This window comes from Rousettus aegyptiacus, unplaced genomic scaffold (assembly GCF_014176215.1).
Source record: "Rousettus aegyptiacus isolate mRouAeg1 unplaced genomic scaffold, mRouAeg1.p scaffold_m13_p_2, whole genome shotgun sequence".
Lineage (NCBI taxonomy): Eukaryota > Metazoa > Chordata > Mammalia > Chiroptera > Pteropodidae > Rousettus > Rousettus aegyptiacus.
Genome location: NW_023416295.1, coordinates 56518541 through 56542911, shown reverse-complemented (window position 1 = coordinate 56542911; position 24371 = coordinate 56518541). Strand labels below are relative to the sequence as shown.

The window sequence follows — 24371 nt, the reverse complement described above, 5'->3', positions numbered from 1 at the left end:
AATGGTCAAGTATTTTGTAGAATGTTCCTCAATTTGGATATGTCTGATGTGTATTATTAAATTGAGATTATGCATTATTGGGGAGAATACCAAAGAAGTTATGTGCCCATCTCAGGACATTATATCAGGGGTATATGATATTGAATTGAAATGGTTAATTACTGCTTATGTTAACCTTGATCACTTGATCAAAGAGATTTCTCCACGGTACAGTTTGTACTTTCCCATTGTAATTAGTCACTATCTTGGAAGAGATACTTTAAGGCTATGCATATTCTTGTTTCTCTTCAAACATTCACCCACTAATTTTAGCACTTCCCGGTGGATCTTGGATGGGAAATCATTACTGTTGTGTTGACCTAATGATGATTTTTGTTTCATTCCTTCTACATTTATTACTTGAAATTCTCTAGAGAAGAACTATTGCCTCTCCCCAATTTATTTATTCATTCCCCCAGTTATTTATTTTTGTCAATGTGGACTTATAGATATTTATTCTGTGGGTTTTAATACAGTATAATAAATTTTTTTTTTTTTTTTTTTTTTTACTCAAGTTGTTCTAGCTTTAGCCATTGGGAGCTCCCTCAGTTTGGATCCTGTGGCCTCGTCTTTTTGTGAGCACTTTCTTATTTTCTGGCACTACAAAATATTCCATTTCATCTTATATTTTTCCTGCCCCAGACTTGGAATCAACCACTTCTCCAAGGAGCCCTAGTTCCTTTGATGAGAGATACAAAAACAATTTTAATTTCACCATAATTTATTTAAAAGCAGAAATACACACAAACAAGTACTTTAACAGTCAGAGATTTTACTTCCTTTTTCCCCTTAGTCTTTTATTTCTATTCCAATCTCCCCACATAATTTTATCCTAATGTAATATATTTTTGCTCTTGACAGTATTTTATTTATCACCTTGTCATATTTGCCTGCAGTGAAAAAATATATATGTAAATCAAAATTATTTTTTAAAAATTCCCCTGTGAACATAGGCTCTGTTATATATATTTTTTCTATTGTGAGTTGTCATTTCAATTATTGTTAGTACACAATTGATCTAAACAACATAAATATATTACAACAGTTAATAAGTAATTAGTACATATCAAACGAAAATGTTACAGGTAATGCATCTTCTAATAAAATGAAAGTATCGTAGATAAATTAATATTACTTTAAAATTGTTAGAATGAGTCAAGATTCGTCATGAATTCTATTCCTTTTTTTTTTTTTTTTGGTAGCTATACGTGCTGAGAAACTCTGGTAGAAATTGCTGGTGCTTGCTATAGTTGATTATCCTCTCCTTCTTGAGTACACTGGGAGACCTCCCAAACTTTCTTAAAGTTAGATTGGACCATGTGACTAGTTCTGGCCAATGGTATGTGCGTGAAAGTGCCATGTATTACTTCAGGACCCAGAGACTTAAGGGTTCTCTACTCCTTTTGCCTGCCATAGCATCATTGGAAGCCCCATGTTCCAGAGGTAGGAACATGCACCTTAGACATATGAGCTGTTGCTTGGGAGTGAGCTGCCCTGGAGAGCTAGTGGAACCATAACAGGCTTTGCATGACCAAGAAATTAACTTCTGAGTTTTGTTCTGAACCACAGATATTAAAGTGTTTGTTTAGTTCCACAGCATGCCTTAATCCATCCAGGCTAATATAGAAACTTTATTATATAAATAAGTAGATGGGAATGAAAGGTTTGTTATAGAAATATAACTCCGTTATTTGAATTCCTTTCTCATATGTGCCCCAAATCACAGTGATCCTACATTCAAAATTATTTTTTATCATCTACCAACTGACAATTTGATTATGTTCTCCTAGAATTTGCTTAAAGCAAAGAACTGGACGCACTTGATTTGCAAAAGAGTTTGTTGCCCAGTCATTAGAATGATTCACTTTGTCAATTTCCTAGCAGTAAAATTAAAAGACTTTATAAGACTTTTCAAATGACTATTAATTATGTCTGTTACTCTTTCTCTTATAGGCACCTTATTTTACCTGATATACAAAGTACGATTGAGAAAAAAGAAATAGTGTTAATTTCATTACACTTTTGTCTATACCACTTTTCTATTCAAATGTCTGTATCTTAAGAACTTTAATCGACGCTACAGTTGCAAATTTAGCTTATTGAATGAATAAAAAATCTTCATCATAAAACAATTGGTAAGGCCAATCCTCATTGTCAAACCCATTAGTCAAATAGGACAATGTTCAGAAAAGATCTGATTTCATTTTTCAATTCAATAAGCATGCTGATACTTACCCTTACTTAGAAATCTAAAATAAATCGCAGCGCTTTGCCATGAGTTTTCCACCAGAATAAAGTGAAGATATAGATTCTTATCAATGTCTATACTTCCCTTCCTATAACCAGACTTTCCAGAGATACCTGCTTGGATAATAGTCAGGGGTTGGATGAAATATAGTCTTAAACAAAGTGGTTATCACTCCTGCTGTTCCACTATGCAATACATATTAATTTAGAATATTCCAACATGGAATTTCTAACTCATCATTTTATTCTTAACAGAAAAACGTGTGAATACAGGGAAAGACATGAGGCTCTACATCTTATAATTCCTTTATTAAAAGATGCTTCAATGACATGATTACTTTTATTTTTATTTCTATTTTATTTTTATTTATTTATTTATTTATTTTTTGCCATGGCGCATTTTCCCAAGGTAAAGCTTCATTTTAAGAGTGAAAGTCATGTCTTTTTTTTTTTTTTTTTAAAGTAGAGATAGGCATTTGTGCAAAGACAGGTAGGAAAGAAGCAGCAGTATGAAACGATGATCTCAGGAGTGTTCTCACGCAAGTTCACATTAAGGAAGACTATATATGAAGGTTAAAAATTCTGGAAATAGAGCTCCTATGTCCCTTGGAAATGCACCTTTAGGATATGTGTTCACAATTTGAAGACTGTTAACTTAGAAAATGTTCTTTTAATAGCCCATGGAAGCTGCATAATTAATGAAAGATGGATCTCAAGTTAAGTTCTGTCAGGCAGAGGATAGAGACCCATTAGAGGACTCCAAGGCCTTAGGAGATGGAGGCCCTACTAGGTAGGAAGAACTTGGACCCATGAATGACTCAATAGAGCCCAAGTCTTCCGGTAAACCCATGTCAGTGTGGATGAAAAATAAACCTTTGCTGTGTTAAGCCACCATGATTTGGGGATTGCTAGCTACAGCAGTTAGCTTCTCCTGACTAACAGCAGTGGATGTTGCTGGATAGAATCTCACTATTGTAGGAGTGAGAACTGCAGTGTCCAGGTAAGGAACTGAATGGGAGTCACAGCCAATTCTCTGGGGATAAGATGGTACCAGGAAGAGCCAGGATGGGGCCAAATCAAAGAGACTAGATTACAGGTTGCACCAACTACATACTTCATAGCAGATACCAACAGAATTTCCAGGAGTGGGGCCAGACAACTACCTTCAGTGAATACAAGAAAACACATGTCTACAGTCAGTTACTACCTTCTTCTTCCCACGAGGATGTGACAAGTTCCTGTATATCCACCTACCATTTTGAGGAGGGAAAAGAAACTCCAAAAGACTGAATGTTTATCTAAAGAGACCATCAAATACATCCTGGATAGGGAATGGAGCTTTCAATAGAACGAGTATTTAAATTACAAGAACACTGCCTTGGAGTTGGAAGACTCCAAGATATCTTCAATTGGAAAACCAAAGATTTTCCATTACCAAGAGTCATAGAAGATAATTGATTATTTTTAGACGGGAACACATTAATTATGTGTGAATGAGTCTGTGACCCAGCTATTTTTTTTCTTTTCATGTTGTATCTATGAAATCTGGTTCAGATTAAAAATAGATGTAGAAAAAATGTTTTTAAAGTGCACATATATGGATAAAGTAGAATATTTCAGTACTTTCTATTTCTGAAATTCCAGTCATGTGAAGGACTCCATGGTTTGTCCATGGGGACAGAGTCTCTGGAGATGTGGCCCAATCCTAAGTACCAAAGAAGAGAGCATTGACAAGCAGCCCAATTTCTTTCTGCAAAACCACTTTACTAATGACATACTTTGTCAAATTGTTATGTGTGACTATTTCACCTCAATATACCTTGACTGAAAGGATAATTGATTAGCAGTTTTTTACCAAGTCCACAGAAAAGAACAGAACTTTAATTTCACTTGACAGATTGTTAAATTGGGCTTTTATACCATCTGGTTAGTTCAAGCCAGTCATTTTTTTTTTTTTTTTGAGTCATAAATACACAACTGTCACATCATATAATATCTTTGAAAAAATAAAGCCCCCAAACTTAAAAACATTATGGAAGTTGATTGTTCCAATGTGTAAACTACACAGCAGTAGCCAAGAGCTGCTTTTGGAAGCTATATTAACTGTTTCAGGCCACAAGGACTTCATTCTTAGGGCTTGCTCTTCAAATTGTATTTCTAAGGATAATGGTTTTCAACTTAGAAGTTTATTCATACCTTCTCCCAGAGCTCCACCTTGTGACTAGTGGCCACCAGTTTTGAGGCAGCTAGTTGTAATAATTAAAATACACATTTGAGGAGGCCCTGAGAGTCCCCCAATTTTTCTCTATCACAGGACCTTATTTAATTTCCATAATCATCTGATATTTCCTACTCATGTATTTCTTTATTGGTTTACTGCCAGTTTTCCTTCATTAGAAAGTAAATACCATGAAAACACAGATCTCATTGATTCACTCACTCCAGCATTTCTAGAACAGTGCTTGGTTCTTAATAGGAACTCAGAAAACATTTCCATAATGAGTAAACTTTTAAATATTGATGATAAAGTCATTTTTCTTTATAAGAAATTAATGAAGGAAGATCAGATCTGATTTTAAATTTATGGATGGTATTATGCTTTTTAATCACTATTTATAACTGTACTAACTAGTCCAACACTAATGGAGATGGTTACCCAGAACTATAGCTTACTACATAGAACACCCCCAATAAACTCATTTATACAGCAAAGGTATCTCGATTACTATTAGAGAGTAACTTATTTAGTACTTCTCAGCACATCCTCTAATCTGGTTCTAATGGAACTGTAATTCAGATCTTCAATTTTTCCCCTTTAAATTCAAGTTACATTTTATATCTTTTGATTGTTAGGAGTGTTATGTATTATTTTATGCCTTCAGTTTTTAATAAAACTCATGTGTTTTAACAATAAAACTTAATAAATTCCTTTAAGTTTATCTATGCGGTATTATCAACTATCAAACTGAGTAATCATTTAGTAGTTGAAGGTTTCAGGCCACATGATGTGGCTGCTTATGAAAGTATGTTGCTAACCAAGACCGTTATTATGTAAGGAAACGTAATTTCTCTTCTTTAGTTTGAAAAGTAAGAACTAATAAAAATGAACATCACCCTAAATGTTAGTTTAGAGTCCAGGACTGTGAGTTTTAAGCTTAGAAATCAGTATTTTCCAAACCTTGCTGTTAAAACTGAATTAAAGAGATTAGATTAAAAACAAACAAGAAACCTCTTAGAAGTTTTTCTTTTCCTATCACATTTAAGTGCAAGGTTTTAAATTTTGACTTGCTTCTTCTCTCTTTCAGTAGAATGAGTGTGAGTAAATGTCTGAATAGACACCAGCTTAATTTTAAAATTCCCCCTAATTTTTGTAGAAACATAGTAATGCAAAAATCATTATTCACATTGGTTTGAGAGTTTTCAGTAGGGAGTTTCTCTTAATAGTTATTGTTTTCTGAATAGTAACTATTGTGTAATTTCTCCTTTAAAAAATAGATCACAGTTGAAGTGAATAAATCAATATGATTTGTTTACAATTCAAAACCAGTAATCACTTTAAGAATAATTAAAATAGTGACACAATTCAATTTATAATGGCATCTGATCTGTAAAGGAAAGTACAGAGAAGGCTTCTCTATAAAGTCTTCTTTACTGGTCCTCATGGTTGTGGCATTCTCTTACTTCACCATTATTGGTCATTCTTCTCAAGATCAGAAATGAGAATATTTTCTTCCAAATGTACTGTGCTAAAGTTGGTTGTAGGATAGTAAGGATTGCCAAACTCTTCAAGTCTCCTGGAGATACTGTTACTGTGCTTGTATATGCAGAAGGAAAGTGCGGAAATTGCCAGAATTACTATCAGTGTCAGTGCTACTGCAAGAGGTACAATGCTGTGACTTGATGCTGAAAGAAGATGAATAAAAAAAAAGAAGAAAACTTCAGTGACAGTGAAATAAGATAGACACCATCACATAGCTACTTTCTATTTTATTATCTAAGAAAAATAAAAATATTATCTACTGTTCAAACATACCTTTTCTTGGATGTTCCTTTACTACATGAATATCTAATATCAAATACAAAAAAAATGAGATGAAAATTTTCTTTTAATTTTGCAAAATTATGTCATTACTTTTATCAGGGCTCAGCAAACTATGGCCCATTGGTTAAATCTGAGCAGCTGTTTCTATAACTAATGGTTTATTGGGACTCAGCCACACTCATTCACTTATACATTATCTATGTACATACAATGTTATATGACGGCAGCATGACAGAGACCATATGTCCCTTAGAGCTGAAAGTTGGGGGATATTATTCATAGAAATACTGGCAGCTGAATGAAGCTGACAAAAGGCAATTCCATATGTACAAAATGTGTTCCATGCAGTGCTAAATATTACAAATTTAGCACACCCTTACCTGCTAATCAACTTATTAGAGAAAATAATCATTCGATAACATATTATATCATATAACAAAACATAAAACATAACACATAACTAAGGGAAATTTGGAGTGGACTTTGCTTCAGAGGGCAAGCATGACAGACACATCCACACTGAGATCCTAGGTGAGTGGCTGTGTGCATGAGACCTAACTTCCCGACACTGTCGTTTTTTATCTACTGAAGGGCACTGACAACATCTTGCTTAAAATTGGAGAAGTTTAAATGAGCTAGTGCCTGATGGTTCTTAAGCTCTCAATAAACACAGTATTACTGAAAAGAGAAGGCTAACTTTTATGGTGTTTTGGAAGCAGAATTTGTTCTTCCAATATATATGGCTATCATTTACATTTTTATCCTAAATTGTCTTGATCTGAAGTTACATAATGTGCATGCTACTTGACTTACAGTATCCAAAATGTAAGAAATAAATGTACTTTTACTAAATGAGATTAAAAAAAAAAAGAACAACTAGCGTTAAGGAACTCTCTTTACGTATATCACAGCAATCAAGGGAAAGGAGATCTGGTGTAATGGGATAAACATTACATCAGAAAACAAGGATATTTATTTCTTTTCCTGGAGCCGTTGATAGACATCTATGAGATCTTCAAGAAGCTAGTTAATGCTCTGAGTTTGTTTCATCTTTAAAATAAAGTTTACCTGGTTGGGCCAGGTAAAACTTAAGTGCAATTAGATGTTATTAACATATAAATATGTATGTAATATAGGTATAAATATTATTACCATTATTATTATTATTATGACTCTAGAATCCTACTAGTCCTTGACTTAAACATAAACCCTCAGTCTGGTATTCAAGATTATCCACACATACTCCTAACCCATGTTTCTAGCCTGATTTCCTACCTCTACCTTTCTTAGAACCTGTGATGCTGGACACTCTCGACACCAGCTTTGCCTTCTTTATGACCAGTCCTTTCTTCCTTCCATGTTTTTGCCCAACTTCTCCACTCAAAATGCCCCTCCATGTCCAATTACTGGTCTGTTTACATCCCACCCATTCTTCAAGGCCAGTCTTCACAGTCATGTCCTTCAAGAAGTCTTTCTACATCTCCTCAAGGGGACATGATGTGTTCTTTATTTTGCTAATACTCACAGTTGCTACTTCTCGTATTGTTTGGTAGCCCTGCCTCGTATTACAGCTACCTGCCTGTACATCAACTACCAGAGGGTAGATACTCCTTACTATTCTTCTTCATAGTTTCTGCTTGGCACAATGCCTTGCATACAGTAGGCACATAATACATATCTCTTGAGTTGAATAAAATTGAACCTACCTGTAGGTACATGACAAATGGCACCTTGCAGAAATGACTCGCAGCTTATGCTACTCCAGCGCCCATTGGTGTCAGCAAAAACACAGTCACCCAGAAAGGGTGACTCATCATCTTTCCAAAAAGTGAAGGAGGATTCAGTGCCATCTGCCCAGTCAAAATTAAGACCACTCTGTGGAGGGAAATTGAACCATCATTTCCTTGCCAAGATTGCTCGTGGCATCACCCAATATTGTCTGAACATACCTCACTTCACACATAAATTTATATTTCCACATCTTATATTTCTATTTCAGGGGGTCTAGGACAACTTGTGAATATGGCTTGACAGAAAGGAATATGAACCACAAGTGATATCTTTTTTAGTTTTGGGGAATCCTTGGATTACTGCCACCATAATTTCCCAGTAAGCAATCAGAGTGAAGTTGGATCAATACTATATCCTTTATGCCAAAAATTAAATTTCAGATTGATCAAAGATTCAAATATAAAATGAACACATAAAAATGCTAAAGAAAACTTGGCTAAATATTTTACACTCTTAGTGTGGGGAAAATCTCTCTAAATCTGATACAGAATCCAGAGGCCAAAAAGCAAAAATAGACTACATAAGTTAAAACATTCTGTAATACAAAAAATACAATAAACAACCACAAAATACCATCCTTTCACCTATCCCACTAGCAAGGATTAAAATGTTTGACATACCCTGTGCTATCAAGGATATGAAAAACTCAGTGTTATCATACCCTGTTCTTGGCATGTCAATTGGTGCAAACTTTCAGAGGGCAATATAGCACTGCTTGTTAAAATTTAAAGTATACTTAGCAACTTCACTTCTGGGATCTTATCCTACTTGGACAAGGATATTTGTTATGCATTGTGAGTAATTGTGAAAACTGGGAAGTGCCCAAATGCCCATTCACAGGAGAATGGTTTAATAACTTGTGGTATCTCCTTATGTATGTTAGATTTTTATGTACTGACAAAGCTGTACAAAGTATATTAAATTAAAAAGCAAGTTTAAAGACAGGATGTATCATATGATCTCATTTGTATTAAAAAATACAGATCCATCTATTTAATTTGTATATACGTGCTTGTACAGAAAATTTCTAAATAACACACAAGAAACTGTTTACAAGTGTTGACACTGGGGAGTAGAACTAGCAGTCAGGATAGAATAGATTTACTTTTCACTAATTTGAGTGTGTAATACTTTCATTAAAGGAAAAGGAAAACTAAAAAATAGTCTTACTCTCCAAACCACACCCCCCATGGGGTAAAATAGCCTATGTGTTAAATTTCCAGGAGTACTGAATTCATTAATAGCCAAATTTCTAGGCAGGAAGCATGATTCAATTTTCTTGGGGACATCTTAAATGCAACAAATTACCCAAATGCAGGTGCTTGAGTTTAGGATGTGTTCCAGTGCACACATGAGGCAGTATCCTGAAATTTCTCAGAAACTTTCAGAGAACCTTTGAAGGGCATTAATTTCCAGAAATTAGGCAAGTAGATATTTACTCTAAAAAGTTATATGCCTTTATTTTGTAACATAGGCTGCTCATAAGGTTGGTCATTAACTGGCATAAACCAACTACTTAAATGTTACATTTATTACTATTTCTGGGATTTTTTTTTCCTGTGCTAATTTCAGTGGCTATATAACTGAGGAAGTAGATGTGAAGCAATTATGCAAGAATTGTCTAAGGGATTTTAGGACACCTACATCTGCAGTGAACAGTCCAATCCAGTGGGCATGTCCTAGCCGGTTGAGGATAACAGTGAGGAAGGACTGGTGATACTGATCGGTAATGCTGACCAGTTCTGCTCCATGGATCAGGCAGGTTTTTATTGCTGAATGCCAAGTCATATTGGCACTAATTATTTTGTAAGTTCTGTTTCCATATTTTAAGGTATTAGGGGTTGAATACATATCAGATGTATTGACACCATGTCCAGAAGTATCTAGAACAAGAACAACAACAAAAATCATTTGTAACATCTGGATGAGAAAGCGGGAAGGCAAAGCTTAGCATGGAAACCTGTCACAATGATCCATGCTGTTGTCAACATCAGCGTTTTTCTTGCCAGAATCGACTATTTCAAAGTGAGGATACTACTTGAAAGTGTAGTGATGCTAAAGAATTAAAACACTTAAGAAATTTAATGAATGAGTTTCTTTCAAAAAACATGAACATACATTGACTATTTCTAGCAGGTTTCCCTTGTCAAACGGACCTTGCTTCGGTGGAACTGATGTGGCCTTTTGTGGTGGGTTTCCTTCTGCTTGCTACAGGCTTCTCTGGTAGAACTTGATACTTACTAAGAGAATATTGACATATGTTATACAGTCATATACTGCACTGCAAACAAAACTTTACAAGTGCATATTTTCAAGTATAATGCTTTATTAAACATTTGAGACTGTATGATAGTTAACTATCATGTTTAATGTTTACACGTATAATTTCTATAAAAAGTTTAAAAAGTAATAAATGCTTAGAAATATACATAGTAACTATTCGTACAAACAGTTACTATTAATCTCACCTACCAGAGTAAAGATTTATAAATTAAAAGGCAAGATTTTCCCACATGTGATCGTTGGTGCATTCTTGTTCGTGAGCAGTGGTGGTCATGTAAAAACCAAGCCTGTGTTTTACGTACGGATGTTTCCTCTTTAGTATATGCACTTGCTTTTTTGTTTGTATTATATTATATACTAGGACAGGCTACATTTTGAAAATTTAAAACACAAGAACAAGGTAAGAATTTCTTAAATGTCTGATCTGTGCTGAGATTGCTCTCTGTACACTGGTTTTTACTACATCTGGGTTTGAAAAGGAGTATGGTGAGGTGTGAATAGATCAGAAGACCTCCAACTCAACCTTCGTCCTGACCCTATATGGCCAAGAAACCTTAGGGAAATAGTTAATCTCTCAAATCCTCAAATTTCTGGTCTGTAAGATCAGTAAGGCCTTCCACAGAGGGGTGTAGGTAGAATTCAACATGATATCTGCAAAGAGCCCTTAGTGTAGTGCCTGGGGTATGGTAGACACTCGGTAAATGTTACTTCTTGCTCCCCTCTCCTCCTCTTGTCACACTCTCCCAAATCAAAATGACAAAGTGGGAATTTGGCTTTTACCTGAAAATGTTGCCGCACTATAGCAGTAGCACACGCAAAAGCCAAGTGAAATTAAACTATTTTTCAAGTAAATTGTGGCGGACCACATTTTCATCATCTGTTTATTCGTTGTGAGAAGGCTGTTTGGCAGCTAATGTACGAAGTATAAGGTTATTTATACAAAAACAATACAATGCAAAAGTAGATATTTAAAAATGATAACAATTAGTAAAACTAAAGTAACTGAAATTCTTTGTATATGTGACCCAAATACCAATTTAATTGCTTTTCCCCACGTGTTACACGTCTGTATTTTCATATGTATGAATTTCTCCTTATGGAGTTGATTTCATCAAGTTTCAAACCATAAGTGACTTTGAGCAACATGATTTTGCCACCCATTTCTGCAAAAAAGAAAGATTCATTGGAAACCAAGTTCAATTCAAATTGGAGGTCTCGACTTTGCCTTTGTCTGATATTTTTATTCTTTCTCACAGATAAGAGACTTTAGGCTATAAGCCCAATGAAAACACATTTATATGGCACATAAAGAGGAGGACCAGAATTTGGGTATTTATTGTAGACTAAAAGAATTTTTGTAGTTGAATAACATATTTTAGAAATAATAATAATAAAAAGAACGATCATTTTTTAAACATATGCTGGGAACTTGCTAAGCACTGAATATACATAGAGTCTGTGAGATTATTATTATTCCGCTTTATGGATGCATAAATCAAGGTTCCAAGAAGATAAGAAACTTGACTGACAGTTTAATTACAGAGGTGGAGTAGGAACCCAGGAACAATGGGAACTCTAGTGCCTATGCTCTCAACCGCCACTACTCTGTACTTTCCCCAAAAGAACATATATGTCATTCCCAAAAATATCAAAAAGAGAAAGCGATCAGGAGTACATTCCAAGAAGAGATCAACATCAAGTTTGCGGAATAGAATCATTGTATTTAACTGAGATAGTTCGAGTGTGTTACTTATTGTTTCTAAGCCTCAAGTTCCTCATCTGTAAAATGGAGAGATGTTACCTACTTCACAGATTTGTTATAAGGATTTTATGGAATAATGCTTATAAAGCCAAGGCACAGTGCCAGGATGTGCAAGGATGTGGTATATTGATATTATTTCTTACCCTACAAGACTGTTTTTCTCATAATACTCTTGCTATAACTGATCTGGTGTCTTCTTTCAATTTCTGACTACTATTATGCTTAAGTCAGGACTAAGCATAGGAAACAGGGCTACTCTGGCACTGCATTTCTGAGAATGAGTCGATACTTAGTATCATTAAAGGGTTCACAGGTATGCAACTGTAACAGGTATAATTCATATTACAAGTAAGCATATATATACTAGGCTGCCCAGAGTTCCACATAGCTCCAGACACAAACTACAGCCCTTCCAGGGAATGGTACAGAAAAATCTAGCACTCAGTAAAAGCATGAGATGTAAACTATTGTTGTTTTCTTGTTATTACTCAAGGTCGCTTAAGGTGCATTCATACTGCTCACTGACTCACTGTTCACTTGGCTATGTGTAATAGCATGGTTTTGGGATTTCATACCAGAAATCATTAGGGAGTCTCATTATCAGAACTATGGCTCCATGCCATATTTAGCTACAGAGACCATTTTTAGGGTTTCAAGAAAGGAGTAAGTATGGAGTTGGTTTATTTTCTTGACTCTTTTCCAACATTTTCTCAATGTCTTTTTTATTGCCTGAACAGACACATAATCCCAGAACAAAGCAATAAAGCCTTTTAATATGACCAAAATGGATGCATAAACTTGACTATCAGTCAAGAAGCCTGTGCAGTCCTTAGAACCCCACTGGAGGGCATAATCCTGGCAGCAGAGATTAAATGACCATGTGTATGTAACGCTCAAAGAATCACTGCCTAGCACTGTTAGCTATGAAACTGTCAGTTACATGGTTGTAAAACAAATATGGAATAGAAGAGTGGGCCATGAAAATGAAAGGAATAAAAAAGTAAATATTTCTTACCTTGCATTTTCTCACAAACAAATCCATAACCTTTTCCACAGTCTTCAAAATACCATTTTCCAGTGAAATGAAAATTAGGATTACTTGACAGCAAGGCACAGAGAGGAATGTGCTTTTCAACTTCAGTGGTGTTATGATTTGGAATCTTTATAAGAATACATGTTTTTCAAAAAATAGTAACATATAACATTATTAAAATATTGACTTTTTACAAAAGACATAAGTTTTAAAATTTAAAACCCATTATTTTTTGTGTGTATTTAATAAACCTGTCCGCAAATCATTTTGTGACCTGAAACATGAATAATTCTTGTGATGAGTAATTACATGTATGAAACATGAAAATTATATAAAATTACATTATTAAAAAGTAATATATTAATAACCAACCAACAAAAATCTATGCCTACAAAGTATAAGAATAAAAAAACTTTGGTAAACTGGTCTTGAATTGAATCTATTGCTAAAATAATTTCTAAAAAATCATCTTGAAACTTACATTTATTATATCAAATGGAGACCAGTTGGAATATGTCACAGGCTTTCCATTTAGCCATTTTTCATAATCATCCTTTTGTAATCCTATCCACACATTAGTGGTCTGGCCAAAAAGATTCATAGTAATGAAAGCTGAAAAATAAGACTTTAAAATTTAATACTATATAAATTATTTGGATAATCAGCCAATTCTGTTTATAGATATGAGTTTATTATAATGACAGCAAAACTTAATTACCAATCGTCAGAATTTGTTACTTTGTCTTCATTAAGGTAATGCAGTCTTTCTCGCTTTTGTTTCAGTTTAAATTGACAGAAAGGAACTGGCTAAACCTAGGATTTCACCATATCATTAACCAAACAATTTCCAGTGTTCGCTCAACAAAAGAGGATTTATTTGCTATTTTTAAACTGAAGTATATAATTGTCTAAATATCTAATAAAAATGTATAGATAAATCTAAAAGGATCTAGAAAATTATGGCAAGCAATTAAAATTAACTATACCTGAGATTATTTTAGCCGTTTTGAAATACAGATCATAAATGTGTCCTTATCTTTTCTAGTACTACTAGTGAGACAAAAGGCTCCAAAAATTAATGGTTTATGAGCAATACAGGTACTAACTTTTACAGATGTCATGACATAAACCTTTTAAGTAAAACTGAAAATTTATGAAAATATTGATTTGGAAATGTTAGTATTCGGGGGACTATTTTAATAAATACTTGAATAAAAATGCTTATCTTTGCCTGATTGAATATTGAGTACCTTGCTCCACCTCATTTTCAATGGTGACCAGTGTTCCTCCCTCTTCAACACAAAAACTGCGAGAAGCTGTCCAGCTCTTCCAACCGCTTGGGTCTTTTGGGATTTTCACCAAAAGGCACTATAATAAAAAATGTTTTAAAAGAGCGTTCATGTTTATATTTTTATAATGAATTAAAATTTTTTCAAAGATGCAAAGGATAAGCCTTGAAAATTCTTTACAATTATCTTGAGCAGAAATGATCTTTTTTTTTTTTTTCGAGCTGTTCCAAAGGTGTAAAAGTCAAATGAAGAGGAAGGACTAGCTTGCAGGGTGATTAAAGTCTGGCTAGCATTTACATCAGGCAGGAACAGAAACAGGAACATGTATTGTCATGATGGATGTCAGAATAATGTCTCCTGCTCAATGAAAAATAGTATTTCTTTTAAAAAAGAACCAGCCTGATTGCAAAGATTATAGTGGCAGATTTTAATCTAAAAAAATTTTCTGTGAGTGGCTAATAACAGCTTAGTTTAATTTCATTTGCAAATACACGCCCTTATTTTCAGTAAGAGAGAAATGCTGGGGAGTCAAAAGCACATTAAGTATTTAAATTCACTAAAAACTTGGAATCAGCTGTGTGGTCAGCAAGTCCATGAGGAAAAGCCAGAAAAGAAAACAGGAGCCCAGTGGAAAGAGAAGCTAGGGCAGGACCAAAGAAACCCAGGAGGAAGACGTGAAGGGTAGGGTACCCAACGATGTCAAATGGAATGAAAAAAGAAGGCTGTAGAATTTTATAGTGAGAGTTGGTTGTTACTCGTGAGGGAATCATGTCTATGGCATGTCTGGGGTTACTCATTATGGGATGAGAAATGGAACAGCAACTACTAGGCAGGCAGGACAGAAAGGGTTGAAGAAAAGCCCCCCCTCCAACCCCTACACCCTTTCCCCCAAGCACAGTGAAATTTAAACATGTCCTGGGCCCAAATGGAGTCAGGGGAGAGAGATAAAAGAGAAAGGGTATATAACAGATCAGGCTAAGTTCCAGAGAAGTCTGAGGCTTTATGCAGAGCATATTCCATAAGAATATTCTCTCTTCAATGAACATAGACAATTCTGGTCATTGATAGGTCAGATCTCAAGATCTTGCCCCTGAGAAAATCCCAGCTACAAAATAATTCTAGGCTAGTGTGGAAGCCTATCGTTGAGAGAGCCTCCTCGCCATCCCCTGGAATGACATCCTTCCCCATCCTTCTTTAACTTCTAAATTTATTGGTTTCCCATCCACCTCCCACCCATCAAAAATCCTTACAAAGCTGAGGGACTAAATAGTGCTCTTCTTTGAACATCACAACAAAGAAGACACCAATAAATATTTATGGAATGAAGTAAAATCCAATAGACTCTGAAATGGTTATCAAATGAAATTCTCATGTATTCTAGATTCAGATTAGTGGTTCTCATATGGGGCCATTTTGCTGCTTGGGATATTTTGATAACATCTGGAGACATTTTTGGTTGTCACTGTGTAATCATGCAAATCTTCACTTTTCTAAAGTGACTTTTTTTCTCTTTCTCCTTGCTTCTAACTGGCCTTGTGCTCACTTCCTTATTTTCTTCCTTTATACTTCTACACACTGCGCAACCGCTCCCTTAATCATTAAGCCCTTAGGTCAGCATCAAACAGTCTTAGGAACAAAGTCTCAGGTCTGTTAACCACAGAAACAGTTTCATTCAAACTAAAGATAACATCTTGATTTCAGCATGTATTTCAGCTCCAGATCCAGAAAGGTGGAACACCCTACTGGCCATATCCCCTTGAAACCAGATAGAATGATGGCCATGACTGACATCAGGACCTGATGCAATGATCTGCTGCCTCCCCAGCCGTGACCGATCAGTAGAATCGACGACCCCAACTCACTTAGTTACTAATGGGGTTTCCCCTATATCAGCAGTCCTCAGCGTTTTTGGCACTAGGGACCGGTGCCCCTATGAGAATCTAATGCCTGATGATCTGAGGTGGAGCTGAGGTGGTGATGCTAGCACCGGCGAGCAGCTGCAAATACAGATGGAACATCATTCATACCTCCGCCTCTCACCTCCTGCTGTGCAGCCCAGTTCCTGTGGCCCAGGGGTCGGGGACCCCTGCTCTATATAACCTATCCTCTAGAGGCCATCGAGGAGCCCGGTCTTTAAGTTCTAGCTCACCTGTGTCTCCAGGCTTGGCACCAGTTCCTTAAGTAAACCTCCACGTTTTTTGGTGCAAACTCTTGTCTGTGTCACCTTTGGCCTTGACAAATGCAGGGAAAATGAACCTCTTGAGTTAGGTAACAACAGCTCAAGGAAGGGAGGTTGTTATTGGCATCTAGTGGGTCGAGACCAGGAATGCTGCTAAACATTCTATAATGCACAGGTCACTCCCTCAGAACAAAGAATTTCCCAGCCCCCAATGTCAATAGTGCCCAGGTAATTCTTTTCAGAACTCAGTCCTGATCATATCACTCTTCAGATTAAACCTTCCACTATTCTTAAAAATCAGAAACCCTGATCTCGCCTGACACTGAGTTACCAACTAGGAGAGGAAGTACATTTTCAATTCTGGTTTCCTTTACCTCATTTGCTTCACAAAGAAATGGAATTGGCTTTAAAGGATTTTCATTTTACAACAACCATCCTTTTATCTATTTCTTTCATTTTTCCTCTTTCCTCTAATTACAAATTTCAAAGAGTGACACAAACTAATTATTAGGAAGTCTTATCATTTAATGCAAATTCACCTTGCGTTCAGATAGTCACACTAATGAACTATTCACAAATACCGATGAACCTCATTGGTTCAGTTAGCTCAATAAATCTCTCCCGAAAACACACACACCTGCTCCCCACTCGTTCCACCCCTCCCACAAGTTTGCTTCAGTCAAGATTTACTAGCTTGACTATGAAAGTGTAGCCTCTCATTACCAGGATTTCATTGTTTCTAAAAATATATCATATTTACTAACACACTTCAAAATTATGTCATTAATAATTAAAGCAAAGCAACAAGATGAAGTACAGCATCCTTAATTTTAAATTGTTTATTTACCTACTAATTTGCAAAATGTGATCAAGTTCAATGCATCTCTGATTATGACTGTGAATTAAGGATATCCTCGTGTATTCCAAATGAGTATTGAATATAAAATTCCTTTTTGTCTCAAAGTCATTTTGAGGTCAAAATTTGAGAATGCAATTCATGATCTTCCCCCCAGACTTGGTCCTTTACCGTTGTTCTTACTGACACTGAATGGCAGTCAGTGCTGCATTGATACAAGCCAGAAATCTGGGAATTATCCCCACCCTCTTACTCCACCACTCCTTCACCCTTTGGAAATCCTATTTCTCAGTCTCCCGTCATTCCCACTGAAAATCCTATTTCTCAGTCTCCCATCATTCTCACCATCATCTTAGCCCACGCTACCAATCTCTTGCCTGGACTGTTGGAATAACTTCCCAGCAACTCTAACCTTTCTCACGCTTGCCCTCTTCCAATCTATCCTTGGCACTGAAGCTTGAGTGATTCTTTTCGAAACTCAATCCCGATCACATTCCTCTTTAGTTAAAACCCGTCAGAGATTTCTCATTGCTCTTTGGATAGAAACCAGAAACTCTAACATGATGCCACTCTTGCCTACTTTCATCTCCCCTCTCATATCCTAGATCTCTATGCTTCCTTTAGTTTCTTCCATAGTTTCTATGTCACATTGTGTCTCTTCACAGGATCTTAGCACACACTGCCCCCCCTACTTTCAATGCTTCCTGTCTTTCTGGCTACCTCCACCAGGTCCTCCTGTTACACACTTACAGAACTTTGTAACTCTCCTTCATCACATGTGTCACAGTTTTAAATCACATAGTTATTTTCCTGATTGACTTATTAATGTTTGTTCCCCCTCTAGTCTATAAACTCTAAAATGAAAGATATTGTGTTTATTTTTCCTCACCACTGGATACCAATATCCAACATTGGTGAATTAATGAATGAGTAAAATGATAAGAATTTGAATAAACTTTTTTAAAAAGTGGGGAATGTTTTTTAAGGAAAAACTATGTTGTGCATGAAATAAAATGATGGTTAATCCCAAACCAGATGGTGCAAAGCACCCATTAGCACTCCATTCAGATCCCTGAATAAAAAGTGTAAGTAGGAACACAAGAGTTAATCTAACACACACACACACACACACACACATACATGCACACACACCCCTAGAATTTCTTCCTTTTACAGCTCTGCTGTGATTAGACTCTTAGATGACTCACTCTTCCTGGGGTAATCTCTGGTCAAGACTCTTTAATATCATGAAAAACGAAGGAAATAATTTATGAACATTAGAAAATATTCGTAACTCCTGGTATCTCAGTTTTAAAACTCTAGAAGGTAGATAATTAGTCAACCAACTAAGATTTTTTTGTTGTTAGAAATAACCAATAAAAGTCCTCGAGAGTTGAAAAACAAGTTTAGTGGGACATAATATATTGAAACTCATTCAGAAGTGTGAAGTGAGTAATGTCTGTCTTTGCTATCTCCTCATTTTCCTTCTCTAGCTTTATTATGATTATTAATCAGAGGAATCATCTCCACTGGGGTCTTCACTGCCTTCAGCTATCAATCTTATTACCAGCTTTTCTAATAATCTGATAAACTCACTTATTCCAAGGTATAGATGACAGATGAGTCAATCTCAGAAATATTTGTCTTAAACAAAATAAAGTGTTAAGGTAAATGAGTAAGACGCCAGTGGTGGGATTTTAGCCATAAATATGCAGGGGAAGGCACCGTGGATGGGGAGACACTTGGGGACCCTGCAATCTCAGCTCCGTCAAAGGTCACCTTCGTGTGAAGCCTGCTGTGATGATATCCTTAGTCATCAAAGCTTCTGAATAATTTGAAGACTAAGCTGTGCTTCTGTTACACTGCTGCGCAAACACTGACTACACATCAGAATAACCTAGGGAGCTTTTAAAGAAACGCCCACACAGATCAATTAAACTAGAATCTTTAGGATGTCACCTGTACCTTGATATTTAAAAAAGCTCACCTGGTGATTCTAGATATTTGATCCCTTATCTAGCTAGTAGTTATCTATAAATGTTTGTTTGTTTGCTTGCTTTTTAAAGACTGAGCTACACAAGGATGCTTTAACCTTGCTTCACAGCCAGCTTCAGAAAGCCCTTCTCCTCTCACGTATGTGTCTGTGCTTTACTCAGGTCCCTTTCTTGTCCTTTTAAAGGAAGCTTTTGCTTGCTCTTTGCATTGGGTTCACTCCATCGACACTGCTGCCATGCCCATTGCGTACGTACTCCCTATGCTTACACAGGTGGAAACACAGAAAAGAGCTAAACTGTGCGGATAAAACACATTTGGGAAAAAGTTATTAACCAAGGGCTGAACCAAAATTACCATTGTGAGTTTCTAAGAATTATTTCTCTAATGCCAAGGATTTGAGTTGTTATTAATTTCCATAAAAGATCCTCTTTTGCACATGGAAAGAATCATGAATTAGTAACTAGAACAGTTGTATTTATTCTTTGGGGTTAGTCACTGTCTGTATCAAAATGGTGATTTTTAGACAAGATAGACATTTCTTTGTGCCTGTTCCCTATACACACTGCCAGGATGCACTTGTTATAATAGTTGTGAAAAACTAGCAGGTACAAGAATTAAGTAAAAATGGACAAAATCTAAATAAAAGAGCTAAAAGCATAAAGTGTTTAGAAGAAAATTTAAGGGTAAACCTTTAGGACCTTAGATTCGGTGAGGTGTGCTTAGATATGACACCGAAAGCATGAGCAACAAAAGAAAAATTAGATAAATTGGGCTTCATTAAAAGTAAAAACTTTCGTGCATCAAAGGACTTTATCAAAAGAGTGGAAAGACAATCTACAGAATGGGAGAAATTATTTGCCAAGCACATATCTGATAGTTGTTTACATATCCACAGTATATAAAGAACTCCTACGCTTCAACAACAAAAATCCGAATAACTCAATTTAAAAATAAGCAAAGGATTTGAACAGACATTTCCCAAAGATGATATACAAAAGGCCAATAAACACATGAAAAGATACTCAAAATCATTAGCCATTAGGGAAACACGAATCACAACCACATGAGAGAACACTACACATACACTACGATGGTGAAAATAAAAAAGACAGATAATAACAAATGTTGACAAGGAGGTGGAGAAATTGCTAGCGTACACTGCTGGCAGGATTATAAAATGCTGGAAGAATTACACTGCTCGTATACTGCTGACAGGATTGTAAAATGGTTCAGCCACGATGGAAAAGAATTTGTTGACTCCTCAGAAAGTTAAATATAGAATTATCATATGATATAGCAATTCCACTCCTAGGAGTATAACTAAAAGTACTGAAAACAGGGACTCTAAGATATACCTCTATGTCAATGTTCATTGCGGATTTATTCACAATAGTCAAAAAGTTTGAAGCAACCTAAGTCTATCAACAGACGAATGGATAAATAAAATGTGCTATAGTCACACAATGAAATATTATTATTCACCTATAAAAAGGAATGAAGTTCCGATACATGCTATAACATGAGTAAACCTCGGAAACATTATTTTAAGTGAAAAGCCAGGCACAAAAGAACAAACAGTGTATGAATTCACTTACATGAAATATCTAGAATAGGCAAACTCATAGACATAGAAAACAGAGTAGAGCTTATCAGGGGCTGGAGGGGATGGAGGATGGGGAGTTAGTGCTTAACAGTTACACAGTTTCTGTTTGGGATGATGATAAGTTTTGGAAGTAGATGCAACAATTGGACTACATTGTGAATGTAATTAACATCACTGGATCATACACTTAAAATGGTTACAATGGTGTATTTTATGGTAAATACATTTTATCACAATAAAATATATTTTAAAAACCCCAATTGTCAAAGGTTTTAGTAAAAGTCTTAGTAATACTCAGTATCCTATTAAATATTACCTATAAGTTTCTCATATTGCAATCTATAAATAATTTACTACTGGTAGAAGAATTTTTTATTTGAGAAAATAGGGAGCAAAGTATAAATTATTAAAAATAGTGTATCTTGATACTATATAAAGTTTTAGAGAACCACTATATTATTTTAGAAAATAACTCTAAGTGCCCCTGGGCTGAATGTATCATGGCGCTAAACTGGTTTGGCAATTCTTAAGTTCTTACATGAAGTGGCAGCTGTAGGAAAGGGGCAAGACCATCAGACCCAGGGACAGAAAACCTGAGGTTGATTCTGAGCCTGACACTTATTCACTGTGAAATTTCAGAAAAACCACACATTTTTTTAGCCTCAGTTTTCTCATATGTAAGGTGGGATAACAATTCTAAGAATTTAAAAAATTCAATAAAATAGGAAATACATATGTAATCATCTAGTGAAAATAGTCACAAGGTAGAAGAAACCCAAATGTCCATTGATGAATGAGTGGAAAAACAAAATATGGTATATTTACAATGGAATATTATTTAGTCTTAAAAAGGAAAGAAACACATGCTACAACATGGATGAATCTGGAAGATGTGATGCTAAGTGAAATACGCCAGTTGCCAAAGGACAAATACTGTATCATTCCATTCATGTGCAGTATCTGAAGCAGTCAGACTAACAGAGACCGAAAGTAGACTGGTAGTTACCAGGGGCCGGAGCGAGGCAGAATGAGGGAGGGGTTGTTGTTTAATGGTTTTAGAGTTTCAGTTTTCTAAGATGAAATGGTCCGCAGACTCCCTGCACAACAATGTGAATATACCTCACACTATTGTACTATGCACTTAAAAATGGGTAAGATGATAAATTCTATATACATAAAAATCAGTGCCAAATATGTAGTTGGTGCTCAATATATATGTGTAAAATAAATGACCACATTTCACAAACTAACAATGAGAGGAAGATCTCAAAGGAGAAAATGCCCTGCCAGTAAAACCGAACATATAAATTTAAAAATTTGCTGTCTACAACCGAAGAGCACTCATTTATAATTTGGGATGCATTTTAATTACTTCTATCTAAGGCCTAAAGGTCATTTTATTATAAAGGGTAAGGAGTAGAGGGGAAGTCTTAGCTTTAACTGAAGGCAGTATCTGAAATAAAAAATGTGGTTTACAGTATCCCCACGGAAAATTTTTTTAAAAATTTAATTCTGCATGGAAACACCAGCTTTATGAGGCTCAAGAAGCTATTGACGAGCCATGTTATTAGGTGGTCAATTCACAAGGCAGGCGGAGCTCTATGCTGGCTTCAGGCAGGAAAGAGGGAGATAATGGAGTCTGGGCCCTCTAGAGTTGACAGCTTATTTGGGAGCAGGGCTAAGATACCCACACACACTCACACACACTCACATGCACACACCCAAACATGCACACACACACACACACACACACATGCATCATACTTAATGAAACAGTCATACGACACAATGAATGTCTGAGCCAATGGCAAAAACTGAATATACAAATTGAAGGATGGTGTCAAGGCCGTTTCTGATAAACACTTCTTATTCCAAGAGGTTTGTCCCTAAATTGAAAACTTCTCAAATCTCCTGAAAGTTGTGAAAAAAAGAATTTCAGGTCCAATGAACAAGTCATGGTTTTTCAAAACCTCACCCACTTTTTGATTATTTTCTCAAATTAGTACCTATAAAAGATAAACAAAGGCAACTTTTGAAAACAAGTTTACCTTATAGTTAAAATATAGCCATCCTTTGGGACATGTTCCGTGCTGTTTTGGTGTATTTTTCTCTTTCTCTACGACCCAATTTTTTTTCCGTTTACAGATACTAGGCATAGAAATTGAACACTCTTCACTAGCCCAGAGTCCTGGAGGGAAAAATGGGTAAAAATTGACTATAAACAATGGTGACCCTTTGCAAACATTCTCTACTGAACACTATTTTTATGATTGTCATGGGTTATCAAATTTTTTTTTTAAATCTGGAACTGAACTAAATTTAACTACTAATCATAGAGTTCTCTAGTGACAAGAGCTAACTGGGCAAGGTGCCAAATCAGTAATTCTAATTCAAGAATGTAGAAATTTTGCAAATGCCAAAAACAAATAACTAACTAAATAAATACTACAGTTGAAATCATAGAGCTGATTCAAGTTCTAAGAATAATTAACTTGGTAAGCAAAAGAATCTTTATAGAGTGATATTTTTGTTTTAAAATATTCAATGTCAATGTAAAGAGAGGAAAAGGATTCTAAAACAACAGATGGTCATTTCTACTTTATAATTCTTTAGAAGATATAATAATTTAGAAAAATTAACCCATGAACTTCTAAGAAGGTCAGAACATTGACTCTTGAACAAAGCAAGCACACATATAGACATGTCCTCGGGAAGACATATCCTAAAGTCCTAAGCCTCCTGGAAAATGTTTTATTTGTTTTTGTTTTTATTTTTTTAAATTTAGAAGTGCTATATTTTCAGAGAAGTTTATAGAATTCGTTTCGTTAGCATTCAAGTTATAAATTCCAGAACAGTGCAAGGATGCACGTAAATTGCAAGGGTACGATCGGTTTTCTAGTATGAGGGATATAAGCCCAAAAGATGCTGACATTTTGAAGGAAGGGTGGAATGCTATTTTCAATGCTGATTAGCTGTTATTCTTGCAGAATCACAAAATAGCCTTTCTGTAGGCTGTTGTGACACCTGCTGGCAAAAGCGAGCTGATTAACCACACATTTTTTTTTTTTCATTCTTTCTTTACTTTCTCTGAAGACGCGCCTGTACACCAAGGATTGTTTTCCATGTTTATCCCACTCGTGACTTGAGGCATGGGTTCGTTATGAAAGTGCTAGAGTCAGAAACATCATTACCTTTTATTGGACTGGAAGAGTGGGGTGGATACGAGTGGACAATCAACCCAAGTAACATTGT

The 24371-nt window shown here is 35.6% G+C and overlaps 1 protein-coding gene across 3 annotated transcripts in view; it reads right to left on the bottom strand.

The window, feature by feature from the left end:
- Positions 1-1220: 1220 nt before the first annotated feature.
- The window catches only part of PLA2R1 (phospholipase A2 receptor 1), a 94191-nt gene continuing 71040 nt past the window's right edge, over positions 1221-24371 (bottom strand). For all 3 annotated transcript variants that reach the window (XM_016152811.2, XM_036236952.1, XM_036236951.1), the window contains 7 exons: positions 23168-23307; positions 14448-14565; positions 13679-13809; positions 13180-13324; positions 9764-10002; positions 8035-8203; positions 1221-6189 (listed from right to left, as the gene is read on the bottom strand). In XM_016152811.2, coding sequence (XP_016008297.2) covers positions 5975-6189; positions 8035-8203; positions 9764-10002; positions 13180-13324; positions 13679-13809; positions 14448-14565; positions 23168-23307 — 1157 coding nt within the window. In that variant the 3' untranslated portion in view covers positions 1221-5974. The remainder of the gene's footprint in view (positions 6190-8034; positions 8204-9763; positions 10003-13179; positions 13325-13678; positions 13810-14447; positions 14566-23167; positions 23308-24371) is intronic.